The sequence below is a fragment of the Mustela nivalis genome (genome assembly GCF_964662115.1).
Source record: "Mustela nivalis genome assembly, chromosome: 17".
NCBI classification, from domain to species: domain Eukaryota; kingdom Metazoa; phylum Chordata; class Mammalia; order Carnivora; family Mustelidae; genus Mustela; species Mustela nivalis.
The window spans coordinates 12,387,623-12,414,137 of NC_139036.1; the positions used below are offsets into that span (position 1 = coordinate 12,387,623).

Sequence of the window (26,515 nt, forward strand, 5' to 3'; positions counted from 1 at the left end):
CACATGCCCTCCACCCTGAGAGTGACCTGCCACATAGCACACTCCCTCTTGGCTGGCTCCACACTAGGCTCCATCCCTCATGGCTTCGCTCAAGCCGTGCAGCTGCCCTCTCAAATGGGTACCATCCCAATTATCCACGCTTGACAGGTGGGCGTGTGGAGGCTCTGAGGTGAAGCTACTTGCCCAAGCTCACACAGCAAGCAGGTGGCAGAGCTTGGATTCGAAGCTGGGTCTGGGTGACTCTTGTCACTAAAAATACCGGGAGACGAGTCCAGGGTTCTCTGCTGGGGTGGCCTAGCATCTGAGGGGGACTTTCCTGTCTGCAGCTTCCCCCAGGTGCGAGGACTCACCAGAGATGGGGGACATGATAACAAGAGCTACAATTCCCCGTCATCTCCCGCAATAGCCCCTCTGGCCTCAGGTCTGAAGAAGAGCCCTTGCAGGAGGCAGTCCCTCGATGCTGACATCGACAAAGGCCTTTCCTGGCTGCCAGGGCATATTCGACCCCCTTTGATCATCTCTTATACAGTTGTGTCAGCACAGAAAACAGACCTAGAGCTAAGAGAGCACGTAAAAGTTCAGAGGACAAGACTAAGAATCCTCGTCAAGAAGGAAAACTCAGGAGACCACTTTGGACAGTGGACATGAGAAGTAGAGGGCAAGTGAAGGGCACACTTTCTCCCAGGCCTGGAAGAGAGTTGTGGGCCCAGGGCCTGTGACCTGACGAAGTCCCAGGGAAGGGGACAGACTCTGGCCGCTCAGAGGCGAGACACACATCCAAGATATGACTCCCGAGCCAGACACCCACAAACAGAGACAGGCATGCTCACAGAACCCACAATCACACACTCAGGGACAAGCCCTCCCATGACAACCAGGATGATGAGCACCAGGACAAGGGCCAGTTGCTGCGATACCCGCCACCCCGTGGCTGCTGCCACGTACCTGCTGGCCCTGTGACCTGGCCTGGGAGAGTGGCCTCCTGACCAGCTGCTCTTTCTCCTAAGTGCTTTTGCTGCCTGTTTCCTTCCCACGCCCAGGAGGATCGACATGCCCCCTCCCTTTCTCGTAAGACCACCGAAGAGCTCCCAAAGTACAGTTCCAGCCGTGTCAAGTTCAGAAGGGTAGCAGGGAAAGGACTTGGCCCCATTCTGTAAATGAGGGAACTAAGGCCCAGGATGGAGCAGCAGATCACCATGGATACCCTTTTACCCCAAGGATAGAAGCCACGTTGGTCAGAGAACTGACTCGTGATTCCAGGCTCACAGTTTATACCATTATCCGTGCTGCTCTCCTCTCGGCCCTCTGGACCTTCTTCCAGCCAAACTGGTTCTAGGGATTAGCTGAAAGTGGATACTGCCCAACATAGCCCACTTCCCCAGATGGGCAGGCATGAGCGAGTCCTGGGTATTCCAGGGTCTTCTAGGGTCTTCTGGGACTTTCCCAGGCAAGACCCGGGGCTCCCTCTCCTCTCCTCCAGAAACAGACGAGACTGGAAGTCTCAGAACCAGTCCAGAACTGGGGCATAATTGGGGTGGGGAGGCGGCACTGACTGGCACATTGGCCCTCACCCTCCTGTCTTCCGCCCATCAAGAGGAACTTTCTGATCTGAACTAAAATCAAATCCTTCTTCCAAAAGAGAAGTACACCCCTGACTGGGAGCCCAAAACCTGGGTTCTAGTCTGGCTTTGCCTCAGCCTCTGCCTCCTGTGTGACCCGAGGATGGAGAGTGGTTGGGCCAGATGATCTGGACTCTGCAGCCAGGACTGCTCTAAATCATCCACAAATGGACTGTGTAGCTAAAGTGGGCATCAGAGGTCATCCAGTTGGATCAGCACTCCCAGCATCCCTGAAGTGCCCCAGAAATGCCACCCTAAAGCTATTCTTACTTGTCTAGTCTCCTTGGTATACATCTACTTAACAAATATTTATTGAGCACTTACCGTATGCCCAACACTGTTCTGGGAGATGGGGATTAGATGGTGCACAGATGAGCAAAAAACCATTTGAAGAGCTATTGTTCTGGTGGACTGTTCAGAACTGGTCCCAAGGATTGGACCAGGGACCAGGGCATAGCACAATGAGGTCATTGCTTTCCCTGCTCCAGATAACACACCCGACCTTCAACTATAAGATCCTCAATGGGAGGAAATACACTTGCAGTGTCCTTAATTCTCCAGAACCCAATACTTGTTCCGACACTTGGAAGACTTAACTGAACAGGGGAGTAGAAAATGGATAGATAATGTGTAAAAGGAAGGGAAAATGGCTCATCAGATAGATGGACAGATAAGTTGGAGGGATGAATAAGATGGTTAGAAGGCTGGATGGATGCATGAACGGCTGAGGAATGAGTAGTTGGGTGGGCAGATTGGCAGATAGATACAGAGGTGGGTGGAATGACCCAATAGACTGACAAATGAGTATAAACCTCAGGTGACTCCTACTGGGCTCTCTGTTGCCCAAAGCTCTCATCTTTTTCTCAGCCTTTCCCAAGAAGTTGAGGAAGGGTCCTTTGCCTTTCCTCCAACTCCTCTCCTTCTCAAGGTCTCCTCCCAGAGTCCATAGGGGGCCCCCAGGGTGGACCAAAAACCAAATCATGGCAGCATCTATCTATTCCAGGCCTGGAAACCAAAGGGACAGAGGGAGTGGAGGAAATGTATTCTCATCTTACCACAAAGTGTCCTCATTTGTGCTGAGGGACTGTGCTGAGCCCCCAGGACACTTACTCATCAGTTCACCCACTCTGTCTCTGTTGCACCGACCCACCTACTTAACTCAAAAACTACTAATATGCTCCATGTAGGAAATGTGGGAAACGGGAAGGAAGAGATGACCCTTCCAGGAACCTTGTCCTCCGAGACAAGGGAAAATCCCCAGAAGCAGGGAGAGCAGGTAGAAGAAAAGCTTCTACGGCAGAAGGTGAGGACTACGTCAGAGGAAGTCTTCAGTGGCTAGGAAGGAGAGGGGTGAAAGTCAGACTGGAAAGATCCCTGACCGTGAGCAAGGACCCAATTCCTGGGACAAGGAGCTGTAGACCATGACAGTCCATCCCACACACGCCCTAATTGCCACTGCACATACCACATTTCACCTGCCACAGTGACAGATGGTGATGTCTTGGCCATGTGACAGCCTGGCTTCTAACCCGCAGCATATGCCGTTTGTTTATTCCTACCTTTGATCCAGACCAAAGGACACCTCACGAGTGTTGTTAACTCAGGTGAGCACATAGCTCTCCACCATCTCTCCTTCATTTCTGTCCCTTTGAAGACGGTGAACTATCCCCTGAGCATCTCCGGGGCTGGGAAGGAGGCTGTGTGACCAGCTACTTTGTACCCAAAATTGTCCAAGTGCTCTTATCTCCAAAAGGCCAGCTCCTCCATAACCTTCATAAGCCCATGTCTACCTCAGGGCATTTGCCTTGCTCAGGATTCAGGAAAGACGCCACAGTGGCAGCTGCTCATGAGAAATAGCATGATGGCTCAGGAAAAGCTCCGAGTCCAAAAATCTCTCCCTACTTAGATTACTTGGTATCTTCAGTCCCACCATTACTACAGATTTCCTTACTGGTCAGACTGGCCTTCTTTATTTACATTGAATTTTTTCTTTTCTTTTCCTTTCCTATCTAGGCTGAGTCCTATACTCAGTTTTGAGGGAGATGCTCAAACCTTCAGGGAGAAGTAGGCACTTGAGGGTCCACAAGGAGCCCTTGGGTAGAAGGTGCTACTGCTTCATGAGATGAAGTTCACATCTCACACCCAGCCCATTGGCTGTGTGAGGTAGAGCTAAGTATGAGGCTAAGTTCATGAACAGGGAAAGGCTCAGAAAAGGCAGCTTGACTGTGGGAAGATCCTGGGATTTTCCTGAAGCCGTGTTCACCATCTTTCCCTGAGGTCCAAAGCTCCCCTAGGAATGGGAGAAGGCAGGGAAAGGGAAAGAGAGGCAGGAGGGTGGTGCTTCATGGCTTGGATCTGGAATCTCTGCCCTTATCTAGACAACTAAGGCTGCCCCCATAGCCCCAGGTCTGCCCAGTTTTCTCTCCTGCACTCCAGGATGGAGCCTCCGCCTGCACGTTCCTCGGGCACTTCTCAGACGACATTCACACCTGAACCTGGCTTGTCTCTCCTCATCTTGCTCCTCCTCTGACGTGCTCATGTCAGAGATGGCCCCATCAACCCTCCCATTAAATGAAGGGGATGTCTCTTGTTTTCCCTTGTCCCTCCCTTCTCATAGTTGATCCTGCAGACCCCATGATCCTGATAAACTTCTGACCTGACCCCCTCTTCCCCATCCCTGGTCACCCAGGTTCAGACCTTACCAGCTGTCACTCAAGCTTCCCAAGAGCCTCCTTGTCATCTTCTTGCTCCCAGTCTCCCCTCTAATCCATCATCCACATAGATCACCCAGACTATCCTTTCCAAAATGCAAATCTCACCATGCCCTCTATCTCACATAAAATCCCTCTGTGGCTCCTGACTGCCCTCAGGTTTGTCCGAACTCTTTAACCAACCCCCAAGACCCAGCCCCCATGGGACTCATGTTCTCCAAGATTCTACCACCCATCCAGCACTTCAGTTACACATTTGCTCACTGGTCCCTGCCCCAAGCCTCCATCTGGGGATGCCGCTGCCCTTCCTCTCCACCTGCCATTACCCACGTTAAACCAACTCATCCAGGAAGTGCCCTGAGAAGGCCCACAGTCTTCTCAGATCCCTTCTCAGAAGTTGGGACACATCTCACATTCTTCTGGGTGCCCTTCTCACAAGACTGTGAGTAGGGAGGGGTATTCTTTCTCTCTGTGTCTCAGCCTCCCCAGCCTGGGCCCTGGTGCACAGAAAACTTCAGTAATTATTACTCAAAAACAACAGACAGAAGGGAAATCACCATTCTCACCTCTGGCCCAAGCAGGGGCTGGGGCTGGGGCCAGAGGAGGCAGGGCAAAGAAGCTAAATCACATCCGGGCCACCAAGGTCCAGTGAAGACACAGCTTGTGGTGAGGAGGGCCATTTGGGCTGAAAGGGGTTGGGCAACTGTCACGGAAGCAGCTCAGGCGCCAGAGATGACCCTGGAGAAACACTCCCGCGCTTTGCTTCCTCCACATCCCCAGCTGGGAAGTAGTCGTAACCATCCCAGTCCTAGTCAGCTCCCAGGGGCCCCTTGGAGTGACAATAACAATGACCGTGATGAAGATGGAGCTCCAAGTAACAAAAACACCATCAGCACGTGTGTGCAGGATGCCAACTGCCTGCCGACAACCCCAGCAAACCATCACCCTATGAGGAGATGCCTTTGCTTCTTGCCCGTTACACAGGTGGTGTTTAAGAGCTTGAACACCCTGGATGGGAAATTTGATGGGAGGGGAAAGCAGTTGGCGTATGTGAAAAAAGCATTCATTTGGGGATCCGGGTTGCCTGGAATGTCCATGCCTCTTTCTCCTCCTTGTCTCAAGGATGGCTCCAGGGATCCCTTGCATCCCCGAGAAGCCCTCCTGAATATTACTGCCTCAGCACCTCTGATCCCTTCAAGGAGGCCTCCCTGATTCTTCCCATTGCACTGGCTTCCCTAGCTCAGTCCCTGAATATGTAGGGCTATTTCCCCACCCTCCCCCATTTATACCTAGCCGGATACCAGGTCACCCCAGATGAGACAGTCTTGTGTCAACCCCAGGCAAGGGCTGCCTGAGGATGGGCATCAGAATCCCTCTTGTGCCCTCACAACACAGTGCCGAAGCCTGCCCGTCCTACCTCTTCTTGGTGGGGGTGATCTCTGCTGGCCTCTTCTCCTGCAGGACGGCAGGGTTCCCACTGGAGACAGCAGCTCTTCTGCCCATGTCTTTTGAGAACTCTAAGGGGACCTTAGAGGTCTCTGTGTAGAGGAAGGACAATCTGGGCAGAGGGGACAGCCTGAGCAAAGACCACAGGTCAAGAAAGATAGCAAGTGGCAAGAGCTGGTGTGGCTGCAGAGCCCGGGGAGTTCTAGGGACCACTGATGTGAGAGGCTCCAAAAGCAAGGGGGGCCATGTTATGAGGGCCTGAAACACCAGAGAGGAGTTGTAGCTGGTCCCAAGGGCAGCGGGCATGGGAGGGTTTACACAGAAGACAGACATGTTAGCGATAGCAGACTATGAAGGATGAAGAAGACTAGCACATGGAGCTAGGTGTGAGCTAGCTGGCAGAAGGCCACTGTGGGGGCGGTATATGCCAGCAGCCATGGAGAAGGGTGGGCTGGCCATATAGGATAAGATGGACAGGACCAAGGGTTCGTGGATAAGAGGTGACTCTGCAGTCAACAGGGGGCCATCCTCAGCTTGAGCAGCCCTCAGAGAACACCCTCAGGGTCCTGGAGATAGGAACAAGGGACAGAGTTCCTCTAAGAAGAGCCTAGCTAGGCGGAGTAGAGCTGGGGCCACTGGTAATCCTGGCCCAGATAGGAAAGCTTCCTGGAAAAAGTATCCAGAGCCGTTCGTTATCAGATGGCAGTGAGGTTTGGAAATGGGACAGCTGCCCTCCCCAAAGTCAGCAGCCCTGGGAGAGGAGGAGTTATCCAGGGGAAGGCTTTGGCCTTGGAATGCAGGGAACTTGAGGTCAGAGAGATGAAGTCTCCTACCGAGAAAGAATCATGAGCATGTAGGTCCCTGACTGTATCCGCAGTCACAGGATGAGGAAGGGTGGGCTTTAACTCCTTCCTCAGCCAGGACTGGTCTATGGACAGATAAGGCTCAAAGGCCGAGCTAAACCGAGACTGAGGCAGGGGGTTGAGAGGGTGGTGGAGGGCATGTCTCTTACCCTGGGCCTCTGTTTTCCCTTCTGATGAATGAGCTGAAAGGACCCCAGGACCCTAGAGCGCTCACCCATGACATCCAGCCGCTCCATCCTCCCAGCACTGGGCCCATGAGTTGGGGCAGCCATGGGGAAGCTGGGGCAGGAGAGGGTCAAGAAAACTCTGGGCTGGAGCTATAATTAGTGGAGATAATTAGCTCCCTGAGTCACCCCATAAACTCAGGATTCTCACCTGTGGGACTCTCTCACTGCCTTGCCTTCCCTCCCTGGGTTTGGCCTTCCTCACCGGAGAAGTGCTCCCAAGCCGTGATACTGACTGAATGGCCTTTCCCGGGAGACAGGCCAGACCTGGGGCCCACAGGGAGCCCCTGGAGCTGCGGGCTCTTCCTCTGTGAGGTGCCTGGGCCTTGTCTCTCTCAGGCTCTGGGGGCTACCTCATCTCATCCCGAACGCCCCCCCTCACTTTCCTGCACTGGAGAGCCACATCCCGGGGTCCACTAGTGGTGACAAGAGTCTCGCCTTTGCCCCTAGGTGGTTGTGAGCCCTTCCCCCTCCCAAGATCTCCAAACCTCAGGGAAGTTTCTTGGGTCCATCAGAACCTGGGCTCTGCACTTACTTCCCAGGCCAAGAGCTCACACCTCACTTTGTTTCTCCTGCTAGAAATCCAAGCTTCTTCCCAACCCCTCTCCCAAGGCCTGTCAGCAAAGGGCAGATGCGACCTAAAGGACCCCTTGGGTTCTCACTCCGGGGTCCCCTAGGACCTTGGAGAGTGCTGGCTGCCATGTGTGGTGAGGACTCCCCTGATGAGGTCTGGGTGGTGGTGGCTGCCTTTGCTCTGAGATCATCGCATGTCCTGGGCCCAGGGACCCCCGGAGGGACTGCGGCTGAGGCGGCGGGAGGCTCTCATCCTAGGCAGAGAGAGGGTTGAAATGAGGCGTCAGAGGCAGAACTGGCTGGGCCACCCGCCCTAGGCGTCATGCAGGCCACACCCACCAGCCTAGCTGCAGCGCCTGCCCACCCACACGCCCTGCCTGAGTCACCCCACATCCACACAGCAGCCCAGCCTAGGAGAAGGCAGGGGAGGCAACAGGTGCCAAGGCCAAAGTTTTGGTCCCAACTCTTTTCTCTCTTGTAGTTGATGCTTCCCATCAAGGGCCTCAGTTTCCCCAACTGGGAAATGGGAATTACAACTACTTTCCAAGGATGCTGTGAAGAGTCAAAGAGAACATGTTGGGGGGAGAGCCTCATGAATGGTCAAGGGCTCTGCCCTGAGCCCTGGGAGGAAAGGCCACAGCTGAGCACGGGCTCGGTCGATCCTAGGGTAGCCAGGACCAAAACTTGGTATCTGTCCTTCAAAGTCTGGGATCAGATCCTTGTAGAGACAAAGGAAGTCCCCATTCAAAGACTACCAGCAGGGGCACCTGGGTGGCTCAGTTGGTTAAGCGTCTGCCTTCGTCTCAGGACATGATCCTGGAGTCCCAGGATCAAGTCCCAAATCAGGCTCTCCGCTGAGCAGGAAGTCTGCTTCTCCCTCTGGCCCTGCCCCCCCAACCCCCCGCCCCATGTTGTCTCACTCTCTCCCTCTTTCATTCTCTCTCTCTCTCAAATAAGTAAGTAAAATCTTTAAAGACAAAACAAAACACCACTTACCACCAGAAACTATTCACTTCAGACCTTGGTGTCAGACAACCTCACCCCTCTCTGGCTCTATGATCTTGAGCAAGTCATTTCTCCCATTTCCTGTCTGTGAAATGTGCATAATAAATCCACTTTGCAGGGACACCTGGGTGGCTCAGTCAGTGAAGCGTCTGCCTTTGGCTCAGGTCGTGATCCCAGCGTCCTGGGATTAAGTCCCACATCAGGGTCCCTGCTCAGTGAAGAGCCTGCTCCCTCTGCCTGCCACTCCCCCCACTTGTACTCTCACTCCCTCTTCCTGACAAATAAATAAAAATCTTAAAAAAAAAAAAAAACCTTAAATCAATCAATCAATCTGCCTTGCAGAATTATGTGAGAAAACACATAGAATGGACTTCAACAAGACCCAGAGGACAGAAAGAACTCAATAAACAGCAACAGTCATTAATTCTGACTGGTTTTGTCATCCCAGTCCCCTCCCCCAGCAACCACCTGGGCCACCTGCCTCCAGGCCAGATGTTGGGGAATATTCTACACCCTCCCTCCTCAAGCAGGCCAAGGCTGTGTAGGGGGCGGAGCGAGGCTGGGGCAGCCCTGACTGTCTCTTGTCACTCAGGAATCGCACACCTGTCCCCTTGGGCAGACAGGATTGGGAGGGAGCAGGAAGTCTTGCTGACAGAGAGGGCGCCCATGACTGACGCAGCAGGGATTTCCCCAGCTGCCCTCTGGGGCCAGTCACTCCATCCCTCATCACCACAACCTTCCAGCCTGGGCAGAGGCCAGCGGCAGACTCAGTCCTCTGACCATAGGGCAGCAGGACCTATGCCAGTAAGGGACAGGAAACCTGGCTTCAGGACCAACAAATGTGGGCTGCTTTGGTGGTTTTACATCAAGTGGTCCTGAAGTTCCCACAAACATTGCCTGAAACTCCATCATGATAGCTTGACCTTGGATCAATCATAGCCTTCCTTCTAATACTCAATTAATTTCCCCTTCTGAATCAGCCCCTTGTCCCTCTTAGCTCTACTTCTCGTGGCCTCAGAACGCTAGGGACGTGGCTGTTGTCAAATTTCAGCATTTACATTTTGCCTGGTGTTGGCACTTTTTCTCAAAGGCCAGGCTGGAACCTCTCTAAAAGACCCCTGTCCCCACCCAAAGTCCCACACTGTGCCCGGCAGGGAGTTTGCTGTTTGTGAGATCAGGGACCAGATCGCAGCAGTCAGAGCCACTACCCACCCCCCACCCTGCTCCTACCCCAAATACAAGGAAACAGCAGCTCCTGCCCCTTGAGCTGGCCGACCTTCAATCCCATTTAATGCAGCACATCGTGGGATCCCACAGTAGGATACAAGGCAGACAAGCAAGGACCAGCACAGGATTCAGTACTGGAGAAAGTGGTCTCCACCCTCAAGAAACTGTGGGCCACACAGGACACAGGCTCAGGCAAGAACCATAACCCCACTCAGCAAGTTGTAAGGACAAAAAGGGCTTGGGTCACTGAGGAGGAAGGAAATCTGGCCCATGGGGCAGTGGGGGATGGGCTCAGGGAAGGGAGAGCATTGGGGCTACACTGGGAATGAGGGAGGACCTTGTACACGGGGAGAGCAGCAGGAGCAGAACTGGGAGGCAAAAGATCCTGGCACATTCAAGGAACCATGACGAGCTTGGGTGAATGATGCACAGCCTCAGTGGAGTGTCAGACAGGAGCTATGAGTCGGGCCACAAGCCACTGAGTCAGCTCTGACCTTTTCATCACAGGAGGCTGCACCCGTCCAGCTTTATGGGGTGCAGGGCCCTGTTGAAGATGCTCGTACCCATGTGGTCAGGGAGGGAAGTGCCCCAGCTCAACCGAGTCAGCACCTCAAACCAAAGGCAGCATCTTGGCCAGCGGATCCCCTGCCCACACTTGCCAGGGCCGCAGATGAGCTTGATACCCACCCTGTGTTTGGGGCCCACATGGCACAGTGGCAGGAGTGTGGATCCAGGAGTCCGGCCTCCTCCTGCCAAGCCTGGAGCCCCATAGAAGCCAGCATTGCCCGCTCAGCCCTGGCCGCCACATGGGTGACTTCCAGTGCTTGGTCACAGCTGCACCAGTGCCTGGGCACCCAGGAGGACAGACCAACTGGCCTCCAGCGTCCAGCTCCTCTTTCCCTGGAGCAGCCATGGGCCCTGCTGTGCCCACCCTTCCTCCGTGACCTCAGCTCCTTCTGTGACCATGCAGAAAACAGGAGTTTAAATTAAAAGACAACAGTGACAGGAGGAACCATCTAAATGGGCTGTTTTGGGGAAGCAAAATGTCAAGGGCAGATGCAGCCTGGGGCCTGGAAGGGATGTGGCAGGGAGAGGGAAAGGGCAGCTTCTACACTTTCCTGCCCCAAGCCTGCTTCCCAGAGGCCCAAATTTTAGGCAGCCCCTACACATCTGCCAGCATACCCTACATGGCCCCCATCTCACCAGACCTTCTGCCCTGGACTATAAAACACCCCCAAAGTACGTACTAGACAGGAGTCGAGAGCACCCTTACCTCCTCCCCACACCTCCCAGGCCTTGCAGATATCAGACCCTGGTGGCAGGTGCACAAGCTCTCCCTTCAAGAAGGAGGAGTAAGAGAAGTGGTCTCTGTGGGACGAGTGCATGCAGGGATGGGCCAACACCTTGATCTGCCCCAGGAAACACTCCACGTAGTGCAGTGAACAAGGAGGGAAGCCTGGGAGCCAGGCAGATCTCCATCAACACTCTCAGGCCTGAGCAGATCCCCCCAGACTGTGGTCAAGAGAGGCTGTCTGCGTCCTGGCAGGTCACAGCTCACCCCAGGCTAGGAGAGCTGAGCAGCCTCCCCACCTGGGATTCTGGTTTGTGGCTCCTCCTGCCTCCACGTGTTGGAGGGAGGGACATGGGGACAAAGGAAGCTAAAGAGACAATGACAGATACAAAAGAGAAAAGAATGGGCTAATTACATGTGTGTCCTTCTTTAAAGAACATGGGTTTAGGGGCCCTTGGGTGGCTCAGTGGGTCAAAGCCTCTGCCTTCGGCTCAGGTCATGATCTCATAGTCCTGGGATAGAGCCCCGCATTGCGGGAGGGGGGCGTCCCTGCTCAGCGGGGAGCCTGCTTCTCCCTCTCTCTTCCTGAATCTCTGCCTACTTGTGATCTTTCTCTCTGTTAAATAAATGAATAAAATCTTTAAAAAAATAAAAAAAGAACACGGGTTTACACAAAAGATTATACTCACTCATTTTAGAAAAGAACAACCACAAGATTCCTTCCAGCTCAGGTTAAGTCTGAAAGTTGATCTAATCTGCAGAAACTTGCAAATATCTGACATCTACATGACATCTCCTAGGAAGGCCTCCAGGAAAAGAGAGGGGTGCCAGGCCCACAACAGGAAGCAAAAAGCCCTCACATCTCTGCTCCCCAGGGAGGGACTGGAATGCCCCTAGCCCATTCTATTCTCTGCCAGATAGCCTTGTGCCACAGTTAAGTTCCAGGCTTTGGAGTCAGACCCAGGCAATGCTGTTTACTGGCTGTGTAACCTTACTAACTGTCCCAGCCTCAATAGCAACACGCACACACACACACACACCCCATAGCCAACTAGCTATGGCACAAAGTTCACACTGGATGTGATATTTGTTTATTTATTTATTTATGTGATGAGTGACAGGATGCATGGAGGTGGAAGTAGGACCACTGCGGGGGAGTAGGACTACAGTTGTTACAAATGGAAGACCATGAAAAAATTCTTGCCACATGCTTTTAAGACACGTGCTGTACTTTCATCTGGACAGCAAAAGAGTTCTGTTTGGGGGGACCATGATGTATCACATAGAACGAGGAAGTCACTCTGGCAAAACCTGATTCTGGCAGAGCTGGAAAGAGGGCCAGCCTTCCCCCACCTTCTCTGAGATATAAATGACACCCCCCTCAGCCCACTCTGTTTCGGAGGAGGTATTAAACACAACACAGAGAACAGCTGCAGCAGTTTACATCAAAGGACATGTTTTGTTTTGTTCCAAGAGGTGTTTTCCTGGGCCTCATTTACATTCACTCCTAGTCATATAAAATAAAACAATGGCATCACATATGTCCACACGAGATTCATCATTCATGATACCTAACGAAGTTAGTAAAAATATGAGAGCAAAATAATTTCCTGGTGGAAGACTCCCTTGGGGACAGTGAGGCTGGATGACTAGCTCTCCCCATGCACCCAACAATGCTTCCCGTAGCTTGTGCAGAGCAGGGGAGGAAAGTGCCTGGGCAGGCACAGGCCAAGCCAGGCTGCTGAGAGGGCCCTGTTGTTCCCTCCACAGTGAGATATTCTGAGGCCCAACAGTGTTAGGAGTACCCTAGAGGGGTCCCTCACTTTTCCCCTCAAGCAACAGGATCCTTGAAGACCTCAGCATCTTCTGGCTTGAGGGACCCTGCAAAGTGTCTCAGATGAACTTCCTCTGGTTGAGCAGAGGGCCTTTCTCTTGTACTTGCATCTCTTAAAAGGGGAACCAGGGCAAAGTTCTTCCAGTTTCTTCCTGAAACTAAAGGGTAAAACATCATTACTGCCTTGGATGCAGCACGCAGAAATAAACACTTATTTGTTGGCCTTACCAACTTGTAGTTCTCTTAAAGGAGACCCAGACATTTTGGTCCTTCCTGAGACACAGGGATAGCTGCCATTTCCTCTTCCCTTGCCTGCTTAAGGAGCCTCTTCCACTCTGGAAAATCCTAAATCCTCTTCCTTCCCCTCACCCTGACTTGCAGGGACCTCATCAGAGTCTATTGCTTGCCTTTCCCAGTCTCCATCTCCTCCCTGCCCACATGGGAGGGAGGACAGATCTCCACAGAGCAACACTGTGGTCAGCCCCATGGTGGCTCCACATCAGGTTAGCTGTAGGCTGATGAACCAGCCAGAGAATCAGGATCTGGGGACCAGGACCCACCAGAGCATAGCATATTGGGAACAATGCCAAAGAAAACATGGTGACATTAGGTCTTAAATGGGGCTCTACTGTGTGCACAGGGAGCTCCTAAAGAGAATCCAGCTGTCACTCCCAAGGCCCCTCCAGCTTCCCAGCCACCTAGGCAAACTGACAACCAAGAGGGAAAGCTGTACATGTTTCCCTCCCACAGCCAAGCCCTCTGGTTGGCCACCCTGGGTCTAATCTCTCTAGAAAACCAGCCTCGATTCTACCTTCTATACCTCCTACCCTCAGGCCGTAATTCAGGTTCCTCTGCTGGTGTCTAACACTGACCTCATGTGAAAGGCATCAGGAACATGGGAAGCTAGGCCCACCATGACCACTCCAGCCAAATTCTCCAGGTCTTGGTGTTTACCCCAGCCTGCAGGCTGATGTTGGCCTGCTCCCAAGCATCACCTGCTAGATAAGAACCCAGGCATTGAAGCAGGACTTCATGGGGGTATAGGCCAGGTCTCACTGAGACACAATCTTCTGGCTGGATCAGTGTTGGCAACATGCAGCCTCAGAGACTGCTTGGCCCAGCCCTAGCTCAAAAGCCCTGAAAGGAGGCACAGGGCTCCCCATGCCCACTTCCCACAGCCCTGATGCCAAGACTCTCTCAAGTGTTCCCCCCAGCTCAGCTATTAACTGCTTTCCTCCCTGGCCTTTCTATCATGTATTCCTTTGCCCCTTCCCAATCATATACACTCTGTAGGTAGGAAAGTTCCTTGTTATCTGAATTGTATGACTATTCATTACTAAAGTGTACACTCCTACAAAGTTGTACCAAAAAATCAAAATCCTCAGGAAATATTCACTAATTCATTATAAATGTGAAATCAGGAAACCTCCAACCACCTCCTACCCCAATCCAAGTAACAAGAATGTGTATATCCCCGCTACTTCAACAATATCTTTGTTAATACACAGTGAATGTGCAATGTTATAAACAGCCAACAATGTCTTGCAAACACAATGCAAGTTAACCACAAAGTACAACAGCAAATCTTTAAAAGATGGGAGGTTTCATGAAGTCAATAAGATTGATATTGGAAGACTGCTCAAATTATAGGCAAAATCATCTTTGAATGGCTCTGTGGTAAAGTTAGATCAATAACAATTGTAGAGATAATCAATAAGTACTATGGCATGACACAGGAAGTGCCTCTAATGAAACTAGTGTGAAAATCACAGGATTGCAGAAAGCTCTTGATAAAAAAGATGTCTACTTCTACCCTGATGGAGTATGTAGTGCTGAGCTACCCACACTGCTGTAAACAACCATAAAGCAGGAAAAAATATTTGCAGTAAATGTTTTCAGGCATAGGATACAGACTGAAAACTGCAGTTGCTGAGAAAAAGTGAAATCCACAAACGGAGCCCCATGATTTCCCTGATGGTTTGCATAGGGACAATTTCTCTGACTGTGGTGTAGTGAGCTGGAGTCTAAGCAGACCATGGCAGTACCTCTGAACTAAGGAAGAAGAGATTGGGGTTTTAGACAGCTGAAGCAGCTAGAATCTGTGAGACAGGGCACAGAAGAAGAGGAAAAAGAGAGATGTGATGGTGGAGGTCTAGAAGTCTCTGGGCTGGGGGCTGGAGTGTACTTGTATAATGTGAGACTGCATAAGGCTTACCAGGCACTATAGGGCTGACAGTGGGATAGAAACACTGGAAGCTGAGCAGTACTCAGTGGGGAGACCTCCTTAATACCTTTTTTCTACTCTGAGGATCAAGTTAAAACACAGAAATGCCCTACTTACTCTACATGCCCTAGAGTAAGGTCTACCCAAGACCCACCCTAACAAAGCCTAAAACCAAGTCCTGGCAAGAACTTCAGTGGAAACAGTTTGGAGGTTGAGTCCCACAAGTTTGATGGAATTGGAAAATACCTTGGCATTTCACAGATCTATCATTATAAAGTTTAAAACTAAGTCTGCACAAGTTCAGGGTGATTCGCTGAATAATTGAACTGCCAACTAAAACAAAAATTTAATCAGGGGTCTCTAAAATATATTATCCACAATGCCCAGTTGACAATTAAAAGTTACTAGACATGCAAAGAGACAGGGAAATGTGACTCACAGTAAGGAGGGAGAAAAAACAGTCAATGGAAACTGTCCCCAAGATGGCCCAGATGGGGGCACCTGGGTGGCTCAGTGGGTTAAGCCACTGCCTTCAGCTCAGGTCATGGTCTCAGGGTCCTGGGATCGAGTCCCACATCGGGCTCTCTACTCCGCAGGGAGCCTGCTTCCCCCTCTCTCTCTGCCTGCTGCTCTGCCTACTTGTGATCTCTCTCTCTCTCTCTCTCTCTGTGTCAAATAAATAAATAAAATATTTTTTTAAAAAAGATGGCCCAGATGTAGTTGGCAGAGAATTTAAATTAACTATTGTTTATATGTTTAAAAAAAATTAAAAAAAAACAAAGGAAAATAGGATCTTGGTGACAGACCAGCTAGAGAATCTTAGGAAGGAAATGAAAATCATTTCAAAAAAAAAAAAAATAGAAACTTGAAAACCAAATAGCATAATACTTGAAATATAATAGTCACTGGATGAGCTTAATCATAGTTTGCAGATGGCTGAGGATAGGATCAGTGAACTTGAAGACAGAACAATAAAATTCTCAAATTTGAGAAATAGAAAAAAAGATCAAGTAAAAATAAAGCCTCAGAAACCTGTGGGACAATATCAAACTACCTAAAATACATGTAGGGATGGGATAGCTGGGTGGCTCAGTAGATTAAGCCTCTGCCTTCAGCTCAGGTCATGGTCTCAGGGTCCTGGGATTGAGCCCTGCATCAGGCTCCCTGCCTGCCTCTCTGCCTACTTGTGATCTCTCTCTGTGTGTCAAATAAATAAATAAAATCTAAAAAATTAAAATACCACCCAGGTGTGGGGCACCTGGATGGCTCAGACGCTTGAGCATCCGACTCTTGATTTCAACTCATGTCATGATCTTGGGGTCCTGGGATAGAGTCCTGTGTCAGGCTCTGCACTCAGCAGGGAGTCTGCTTGAGGTTCTCTTTCTCTTGCTCCTTTTGTCCCTCCCCCTGCTCTCTCCTTCCCTCTCTCTTTCTCTCTCAAATAAATAAAGTTAAATAAAATAAAATATATATTATTAGAGTCCCCCCCAAAGTAGATAGGGACAATGAAGCAAAATATATGTAGAGACTCTGATGTACAGATCCAAGAATTGCAGGTGAATCTTAAACAGGATAAACCAAAAAAACAAATCAAAGCACGTTTTACTCAAACTGCTGAAAACCTAAGATGAAGAGAATATTTTGAAAGCAGCCAAAAAGAAAAAGACAAATTACATACAGGAATGCAAATAATGAGCAACTTCTCATCAGAAACAATGGAGGCCAGAGACAGTGGAGAAAAAGTTAATGTTGGAAATTTTTTTTAAAAATAGGGAAAAAAATTTGTTAACCCAGAATTCTGTATCCAGTGAAAATATCCTTCAAACATGAGACTGAAATTCACATTTTCAAGTAAACAAAAGCTGATATCAAACTAATTGACAGGAATAGAAATTAGACAAGTAGTTACCTGGGATGGGGAGGTCAAAACTGATTACAAAGAGGCATTAGGGTACTTCCTGGCATGATGGAAATGTTCTATACGTTGAGTGGGTGGTGGTTCCCTGAGTAGATATTTCCTGAAACTTACCAAACTATACATTTAAAATGCGTGCATTTTACTGTATGTAAATCATATCTCAATAAAGTTGATTTTAAGTTTTTAAAATAAAAAAAGAGTCTATGAAGCAATATCAAATATGAAAGATGCAGTATCATTCTATCAGGCAAACTGATCTGAAAATAGTGCCCTTTCTCCCATCCTACCAAAGAAAAACCCCAAACAGTCAACATCTGGTTCATTTCTTTGTTCAAGAATTACCAGCAAAATGGTAAAGTAGGTAGTTCCCAAAACTTAGACCACCACAAAAATATCAAAAAACAAACAAACAAACAAACAGACAGAAACCTTGGAACCAATATTGTCACAACTCTGGGAAACAGTCCAAGGTTTATAGCAAAAAAGAAAATCATGAATCAATTAAAAAAAATCAACATGGAAATGGTTGAGAACTAAAACTATAGAACTCTTATAAAAAAATAGGGAAAAATCTTCAAGACATTGGATTTGGCAATAATTTCTTACATATTACACTAAAAGAATAGGTAAAAAAGAAAAGAATAGATAAACTGGGCTTCATCAAAAAAAAAAAAAACTTTTATATCAAAGAACAACTCAGAGAATCGAAGAAAACACTGGCAGATGGTATACCTGACAAAGGATTAATATCCAAAATGTATAAAGAACTTCTATAACTCAACAACAACAAAACAAATTTTTAAATGGGCAGATTGCTTGAATAACCATTTCTCCAAAGAGTACCTATAATGACAAATGAGCATTTGGAAAGATATCCAAATAATTAGTCATTAGGGAAATGCAAATCAAAACCACAATAAGATACAACCGCACATCCATTAGGATCGCTACAACCACCACCACCACAACAAAAACCCACGAAACAGCAAGTGTTGGTGAGGATGTGGAACCCTCATGTTTTGCTGGTGGGAATGTACAGAAACGCAGCCACTTTAGAAAACATTCTGGCAGTTCCTTAAAAAAGTTAAACACAGAATTACCATAGGATCCAGCAGTTTCATTTCTATCCAAAGAACTGAAGCATCTGACTCTTGATTTCAGCTCAGGTCTTGACCTCAGAGTCATGAGACTGAGCCCCACATCCACACTGGGTGTGGAGTCTGCTTAAGATTCTCTCTCTCATACTTGTTAGGTTTAAAACTATGGACTGGGAATCTTCATGTTCCTACATTTCAGCAATAAACTATAAGCCATACTTTTGTACAGAATAGACTAAAAAAATTCATGAGAAGCCTGAAAAAAAAAAAAAAGATTTTCTCTCTTCCTCTTCCCCACACCCCCTTTCTGCCTCTCTATTAATTAATTAATTAATTAATTAAACACCTGAAAGCCAGAAGTCAAACAGAATTATGTCCACCAATGGTCACAATAGCCAAAAAGTGGACACAGTCCTTATGTTGATTGAAAAGATGAATGGGTAAATAAAATGTGGTATATACCTACATGGGATATTATTGACCTAGAAACAAAAGGTGTGTTCCACTTATACCAGGTACCTACCCTAGGCAAAAGAGACAGAGACAGAGACAGAGACAAAGAGACAGAGACAGAAAGCAGAACAGAGGTTACCAGGGGGTGGGGGAAGGAAGAAATAGGAGTAATCATTCAATAGGTAGAAATAGCTTTCTATTTCCAGAACATTTTCATTATTTCAAACAGGAAATCTGTATCATTCAATAGGTACAGAGTTCCTGTTTGAAATAATGAAAATGCTCTGGAAATAGAAAGCGGTGAAGGTTTTATTACACTGTGGACACAATTAACACCCATGAATTATACACTTTAAAATGGTTTAAAATGGCAACTTTTGTATTACACATATTTTACCACAATTTTCTAAAAGCTAAAAATGAAGAATTAGTGCACAATTATAACTCAAAATCTGTTCAGTACAAACCACATTTGCTTCATTTTTAAATAAATGTCCTCAATTAGACCTATAATTTAACAAGTACTATTAAATGTTTACCATTAACTGTTAAAAGGACTTTTTTTTTTCCTGGTAGTGACTTTCTGCAGAGCATTTCTGCTCAAGGTATATATACCCTTTAGTCTTCCCATTCTTCCTCTGCCTGCCTGGTTGTGTTCATGCAAGGTGAGTTTTTGCCTGTACCTGCTTGTGTCCCTAAGAGTCACACAGCTGAACATAGACACTGGGTGTGAGGATTGAGAAGAGGAGACAGGGCAGCCCACAAGGCCAGCTGTCCCAGATGGCTGTATGTGGGATCAACTGCTTCCACTGAGGCACTTGAGGACAGATGCCTGGGGCAGGGTACTGGCAGAGCTGGTGAACATGGCCATGTGGCACAGTCAGCTGTGCGGGAATGCGTGAGAGTACAAAAGAGTGCCTGTGACAGAGCATATGCAGGTGCTTGACCCTTGGTGCTGTTCCAGAATCCAGGCTGTGGGGTGAAGAAGGCCTTCAAGGAGCAAGGAACCCCAAGGCTTCACTTGCCCAACATCAGGCTCCCTCCATGTCACAGCATACTTCCCTCATGCCTCACCTCTGCCTGACCACAGGGAGAAGCTCAGGGTGCGCTTGATGCCCTCACAGTTGCCTGGGTCTTCATTGATGATACCTAAATTGGTGTTCCAGGTGGTCCAGTTGACCTCATCCACCCTGTAGGGCAAGGAGACAAGGGAGCTAGGAGCTTATGGCCTAAAAGCCATGCCTAGCTTCCCAGGTTGAGGGCTTAGTACCACAGGCCAATCCCAAGAAGCCCATAGACCAGGATGGGGAGACATAGCTGGTAGGCAGGAGGGCTAAGAGGGGCCTGCTTTTTGGATACCACCCCCAAAGCTCTGTTCTCTGACCACATCATGAGGCCCAGGGACTTTAAATTCTGGATTCCTGCTTCTGACCTTGATCAGTGGATGACCCCTTTCGACACTTAATTTTCCTGTAGGTCTCCTAATGCCCACAGCTGAGCCTTGGGGTAGCCCATATACCTACCAATAGCTGGCTTTGGGAGAGTCCCCTATGTTCATGGCTGGTCCCAGGAAGCCCTGAGGCAGGTTTCTGTATCCACAGCTGGCTCCAGATGAGTCCCTTATGCCCACAAAGCCCCAAAATGTCCTCTGTACCCATAGCTGGCTCTGGGTAGATCCCTGATATCTATAGCTAAGCCCCTGAACTCCCTAAGTTTGATTTCCTGCCTGGGCATTACCTGAAACACCACCTGTAGTCATCCTTGCCATCAGGTGTGTACCCCACTTGCAACAGCTTGTCTGAGTGGAAGGCCTTCCTCATGCATTTAAGGAAGCTCTTCTCTGTGTCCAGGATGGTGATAGCTCTCTGTGAGAAGACACAGACAACAGAGGGGCAAAGGGCTTATCCCGGGGCTTCCCCTGGCTGTCAGTGGGGCTTCCAAGATCAGCCTCTCCAGTCCCAGTCCCAGTGCCCCTGAACGGGACCTCTAGTGTCTTCTACGTCAAGCTTGTTTTTGTAGCTTGGCAGGTGCACACTCCAAGCTCAGCCCCTCCAGCCCAGACCTGCCCAGGGACAGCTGCTGCCTGCCAGGTCCAGTCAGGGCAGGGCCTCCCATAAGTGAGGTAGAGTGTCCAGCCCCGGACTCTTCCCTGAAGTGCTCACAAAGGGGCAGACAGTGTAGTAGTTAAGAGCAGGGCCACAAGATGGGGCTGCTTGGGTCGAATACTGACTATGCTACTTATTACAGATAGATCCGGACTTACAATGGTTCAACTTAATGATTTTCAACTTCACAATGATACAAAAGCAGTATGTATTTGGCAGAAACCATACTTCAAGTTTTGGACGTGGATCTTTTCCCAGGCAAGCAAAGTATAGTATAATCCTTTCTTGTGAGGCTGGGAGTTCCCAGTCAGCCACGCAATCACAAGGGTCAACAACCAGTATACTTACAACCACTCTGTACCCATATAACCATTCTACTTCTCACTTTTATTATATTAGTCAAAAAATTTCATGAGACATCCAACATTTTATTATAAAATAGGCTTTGTGTTAGATGATTTTGCCTAACTGTAGGCTGAAGTTCAGTGCTCTAAGCACACTTAAGGTAGGCTGGGCTAAGCTATGATGTTCAGTAGGTTGGGTGCATTAAATGCATATTTAAATTATGGTGGTTTGTTGGAAGGTAACCCCATTGTTAATTGAGGAAGATCTGTAGTTATCTTGGTCACACATACCCAACTTCTCTATGCCTCAGTGCCTTTATCCAAAAATGGGAACGATAATGGTAGCCACTTGATGGCATTGTTGTGAGAATTAAATGAAAGCATGTAAATCACTTAGAACAATACCTGGTATAGAGTCAATGTTACTTAATAAGAATGACAGTTTATTATTTGGCAGGAGAGTAGATATGGATCAGGTGCCTCAAAAACGCAGCTATTAGAGCCCCCCCCATTCTAGCTGTTCCCCCCAAGTATGGTCTCTGATGCCCACCCTAGACCAAGCTTCTGTGAGGTGGGCACGCCCTGGGGCTGAGCCCTCCATCTCCTGCCCCTGGGGACTGTCTAACCACAGTGTCTGTGAACACCAGTTGGTGATGCTTGGGAGGGAACCCCAGAAGGAGGGGCCAGCAGGGAGTCGACTGGGGGAGATGCTCTTGCTTGATCCCCCAGGGCTGCCTGGGGTCTCTGCCCTTCCCCAAACCCTGCAAGGGGTTAGCACCTAACTGTGCTAAGCAGCAAAGAAAGCAGCAGACATCCTCCTGCTGGACACAGCCCACCCACTGACCCACCTGTAGCTTCCAGATGTTCTTGCTTTCCTGCACAATCTTGTTGACAGTCTCACCCATGAGGGCGATGAGCATGTTCAGCAGAAGAATATAGGTGAGAATCACGTAGGCCAGCAACAAGATGATGAAGACAGCCTTGAAGTCATAGTTCTCTGTGAACTCCAGATCACCCATACCAATGGTGAACTTGAAAAGCTCCAGACATGTGGAGTAAAGGCTGTTGTAGGAGCTGTCAGGAGGCCGGCAGCCTAGCCCTCGCCACCTGTGCAATGTGGACTCAGCTGGCACAGAGTTATTCTTCCCATCCTCAATCAGCGTCACTACCACTACAGGAAACGGGGAGGGACAGGTGCAGCTGAATGCAAGCCAAGACAGAACCACCAACAGACACACCCCATATCCCAGGATGGGTCTGCAGCAGGAATGCTGCTTGACCATGGAACACTTCTTTATGAACTTAAACACAGAAAACCACCTGTTTCTTCAGAACTATCAGCCAACTGTTGTAGTATAGCTGATGCTTGAACAGCATGGATTGGAACTTCATGAGTCTACTTATACACAGATTTTTCTCAATAAATACAGTATAGTACTGTAAATGTATTTTCTGTATGATTTTATTAATAACTTTTTCTTTTCTCTAGCTTACTTTATTATAAGAATACAGCATGTTATGAACATATATATATAACATATGAAATATGTGTTAATCAACTGTTTATGTTATTGGTAAGACTTTCAATCAGCAGTCGGCTATTATTAAAGTTTTGGGAGAGTCCAAAGTTATTTGCAGATTTTTTAGCTGTGCAGGGAGTTGGTGTTCCTAATCCCCCTGTTGTCCAAGGGTCAACTGTATACTGTTTTGTTACACTAAGAGTTTTATCATCATCTTCTAGGGAAAAAAAACTGTTAAATATGCAAATCTATATATACAATGTGAATATAGTCACCTTTGTGCAGCACACAACCTGCCTGACTTTACATATCAGTTCTGAATCCACACCCAGCTTCTCAATCACACTCTGTCTGCCTGTGTACCTTAGTCTGTGACCCAGAGCTAACTCATTCCAGAATGATAGGGACTAAGCAGCTCAGAGCAGAATAGCCTCTTGCAGCACACTACACCTTTCTTTGGGAAAAATAATCTGGAGTCTGACAGCTTTCATAACAGTTGTGCCCCATGGTTCCTGCATAGCTGGTAGCCATGAACCCACTTGGCCAAATCCCTTCCCATGGGTACCGACAGACCAGGGCCTTCAGTCCAGGTGCTGGAGCCCACACCCATCCCTATCAGTCAAAGCTCCCAGGCAAAACTGTCCATAACTCTGAGACAGAGATTCCAAAACAGGCTCTGGGATGGGGACAGGGGACAGTGTGCATGTGAGCCATGTAAATGCAGGACTCAGATGAGGATCAAAGCAGAACCAGGTGCCCAGAAATGCTGTAGATGTGTCAAGAGCTCAGGAACCAGCTTGGAGAGGCTCCCAAAGACGATTGCTCAGACAATCTCAGCATCAAGATAGATGGTAATAGTTAAGATTATGACCCATTTAACAAAGTGAGAATCCATGAAAAAGAAACAAAAAAAAAAAGAAAAAGAAAAAACAGAAGAGAATCTGTGAGGCCACGATGATGTAAATAATAAATGAATGCAGGAGAATGGAAAGCTCCTCCCTACAATAGAACGCCAGCTAATAAATGTAGGAGGAATGACAGAGTTAAAAAATCATCATCTGGCAACTATTAGGATTAAGTGATTCAAGTGAGAATCATCTGTTTTAAGTTTGATGAGAAACAGGATATTTACCTAGTCTCAAAGCATCTCCTCACAAATTACTTATTGACTCTTTCACTTATGGACTCCTCACAAATTACTTATTGACTCTTTCCAAAACGAAAGATAATTACTTGACAGTAATCTAGCAGACCCATCAAAACCAAGTAATTAAAGTTAACATCACTAGAAATGGGCTAAACGAACATTGTGGGACTCCTGATACAATGGACTGAGGAAGGCACATATTACTTCCTTGATATTCTGATTTAAAAAAATACATACCTGAATCTAACTGTGAGGAAACATCAAACAAACCCAAACTGAGAGACATTGTAAAAACCAGCCTTTATTCATTAAAAATGCTAAGGTTACAAGACAAGGAAAGACTGAGGAATCACTCCAGATTAAAGAAACTAAAGAGACTTGACAACTACATGATCTGGGATTTTCATTTCTGTAAAGGACATTATTAGGACAATTGGTGAAATCTGAATAAGGCTGGTAGATTAGCTAGAAGCACTGTATCAGTGTTTTATTTCCTTATTTTGATCATTATACACTGTTTTATGTAAGAAAAATATTCTTGTTTTTAGGAAATGCAGACTTTATCCAGTGGTAAAGGGCTGATCGTGTCTGCACCTTACTATTTTTTTTAGTATGGTGGTGGTGGTGGTGTGCATGCACGTGTGTGTGTGTGTGTGTGTGCGTGTGTGTGTGTGTAGCAGAATGTGATTTTTAAATGTGGTAAAATTTGGGGATTCGGGGTAATAAGTAAAGTTATTTACATTATTCTTACAAGTTTTCTGAAATTCCTAAATAATGTCAAAATTAAAATTTAAAAAGGGGCACCTGGGTGGCTTAGTCAGTTAAGTGCCAATTCCTGATTTTAGCTCAAGTCATGATCTCAGGGTTGTGTGGACAGGCTCTGCCCTGGGGATGGAGGCTGATTAAGATTCTCTCTCCCCCACTCCCTAAGCTCCTCTCCTGCTTTCTCTCTTTCTTTCTCTCTCTCATACTGAATTAATTAATTTAATTAATTAATTTAAAAATTAAAAGTAAAAATGTAAAAAAAAAATTGAAGCCAAATGCAGCTATACCTCTAAAATTGCTTACAATGTTTTATTAATTACATTTCCATGTTCACCTGCTCATTTCTTGTGTTCTTTATTTTCCAACTCTCTCAGCTACAGACACATACCCCAGTGGGCCTCTCCCCACCCTGCCCCTGCAGAGTCCTCGGAAGCTGAGGTGAGCAGGTTCTCTGCCCACCACCAGCCCTGAGCAAGCCCATTACCTGTGGAAAACCCGAACAAGAAAACAAGGTAGACAAACATGAAGCGACACAGGTCTCTCAGGATCATCTGCAGGAGAGAGCAGGCTTGTCAGAACCAAGTCCAGTCCCAGGCGAGGCCAAGGGAGGGGTCAGGCCACCCCGCCTCGACGCTGATTGCGTCCGCGGCCAACCAGCCGGGCGCGGAAACCCCGACCCTGCAGGCCCGTGACTGAGGAGGCCCCCCCAGTCCCGCCGGGCGCCGCCACTGGCCCCCGAGGCCGACACCCGACACCGCCCTCTCCCCATCCCTTTCCCCGCGCCAGAGCCGCCCGGGGACTGACCGGACCCCTCTCCCTTCCCAAGCACCCCGGAGCTCGCTTTTCCCCACAACCGCGTCCCTCCCCGCACCCGCGAACCCAGGCCCCTCTCGCCACAGAGGGCGAGGGGGCTGCAGCGGGAAGCGGGGCGCGGGCAGGCAGGGCGCGCGAAGCGGGGGGGGGGCGAGAGCAGGGGCGGGGAAGGCGAGGAGCCGAACCCGGGCCCGAGGCCTGGGCGGGGGGGCGGGGCCCGGAGGGGAGAGACACGGAGCGGATGAACGGCAGGGGCAGAGCAGACGCCCGACGGGAACCGAGAGAGAACCGTCCAGGGCGGGCGGCGGGAGGTGGCGGCCGGCGGGCGCACCGCGTGAGCCCAGGCTCTCGGGCGTGGGGGGCGGGCCGGAACCACCCTGGAAGGCGCCACCGGGCTGGTCGCCGCGCTGTGCGTCCCTAGACGCGCTGAGTCAGTATAATGAACCAGTGTAATGAATACTGGTTTTCTGAAAATAAATAATTAAAAAAAAAAAAAACAAAATAAAACCTCAATTTTCACCTTAAAAAAACCACACACACACACTAGTCACTAGACTGTGTTCCTTGATCTGGGACTGGAAAGCAGCTGCAGGCTTTCTTGCCTCTTTGGTTCTTGTGCATTTGCTGGATTAACGTAACTCCAGGACCTGCAGCAGGTCCACACATCTTTAAGGAACACACCAAGCCTTTTGTTTTTACCATGATATTTCTCAGCAATGAGATATCAGAGGACATGGCTAATTATTCAAACCAGGGTGGAAAAAATAACCAAAAACCCACTCAAAATTAATTTTACTAAAGATCCAGTGAATTGAATCATATAAATAAAATTGGATCATATAATTAATTGAATCCTATAAATAAGAATACAGAATGAATATCTTACTGAAATTACCAATTTTAAGCTTATTTTCTCCATGTATATCGCATTATTTACTAAATTCTGCGTTCACAAAAATACATGTAGTGTTCAGACAGAATGATATTTGAAAGGGAAGTGATCAAAATGTGTCTCAACTAGTCATCACAATTGACAATTGCCACCAGGAATATGGCTTCTTCACCCAACTGCAGGCAACAACTGGACATTTACTAATTAGCATTTAATGTGCAAAAATAAAGCTGTTCTCTCAAATGTAATGTGAGGTAGTTATGAACACATCTTAAACATTTTAAGATTCCTGAATAGGAAGGAATAGACTGACCCATAGGAAAAAGGTCATTCATGTTTCTTTTCTTCTTCTTTTTTTTTTTTTTTTTTTTTTTTTAGATTTTATTTATTTGAGAGAGAAAGACTGAGAGAGCATGCATGAGAAGGGGGGAGGTGTACAGGGAG

At 48.3% G+C, this 26,515-nt stretch overlaps 1 protein-coding gene across 3 annotated transcripts; it reads right to left on the reverse strand.

The window, feature by feature from the left end:
- Positions 1 to 12,043: 12,043 nt before the first annotated feature.
- On the reverse strand, positions 12,044 to 24,987 carry LOC309851085 (transient receptor potential cation channel subfamily V member 1-like). Of its 3 annotated transcripts, XM_082705860.1 has the most exons (5): positions 24,851 to 24,987; positions 21,783 to 22,105; positions 20,223 to 20,350; positions 19,560 to 19,675; positions 12,044 to 12,951 (listed from the first exon to the last, which is right to left on the reverse strand). In XM_082705860.1, exons 1-5 carry the CDS (start codon positions 24,915 to 24,917, stop codon positions 12,791 to 12,793), a joined length of 795 nt encoding a protein of 264 aa, XP_082561986.1. In that variant the 5' UTR covers positions 24,918 to 24,987; the 3' UTR covers positions 12,044 to 12,790. The 3 variants fall into 3 exon arrangements, with proteins under 3 accessions (XP_082561986.1, XP_082561985.1, XP_082561987.1); XM_082705859.1 differs by lacking the exon at positions 24,851 to 24,987 and having other exon boundaries at positions 21,783 to 22,434; XM_082705861.1 differs by lacking the exons at positions 12,044 to 12,951; positions 24,851 to 24,987 and adding an exon at positions 16,969 to 17,035 and having other exon boundaries at positions 21,783 to 22,441.
- Between the last annotated feature and the right edge of the window lie 1,528 nt (positions 24,988 to 26,515).

Coding starts and splice junctions, on each gene's coding strand:
- LOC309851085 (XM_082705859.1), bottom strand. CDS start 22,217: ATGGTCAAGCAGCATTCCTGCTGCAGACCCATCCTGGGATATGGGGTG. Junction 20,351..21,782: donor AGAACATCTGGAAGCTACAG/GTGGGTCAGTGG, acceptor GTCTTCTCACAG/AGAGCTATCACCATCCTGGA. Junction 19,676..20,222: donor GACTACAGGTGGTGTTTCAG/GTAATGCCCAGG, acceptor CTTGCCCTACAG/GGTGGATGAGGTCAACTGGA.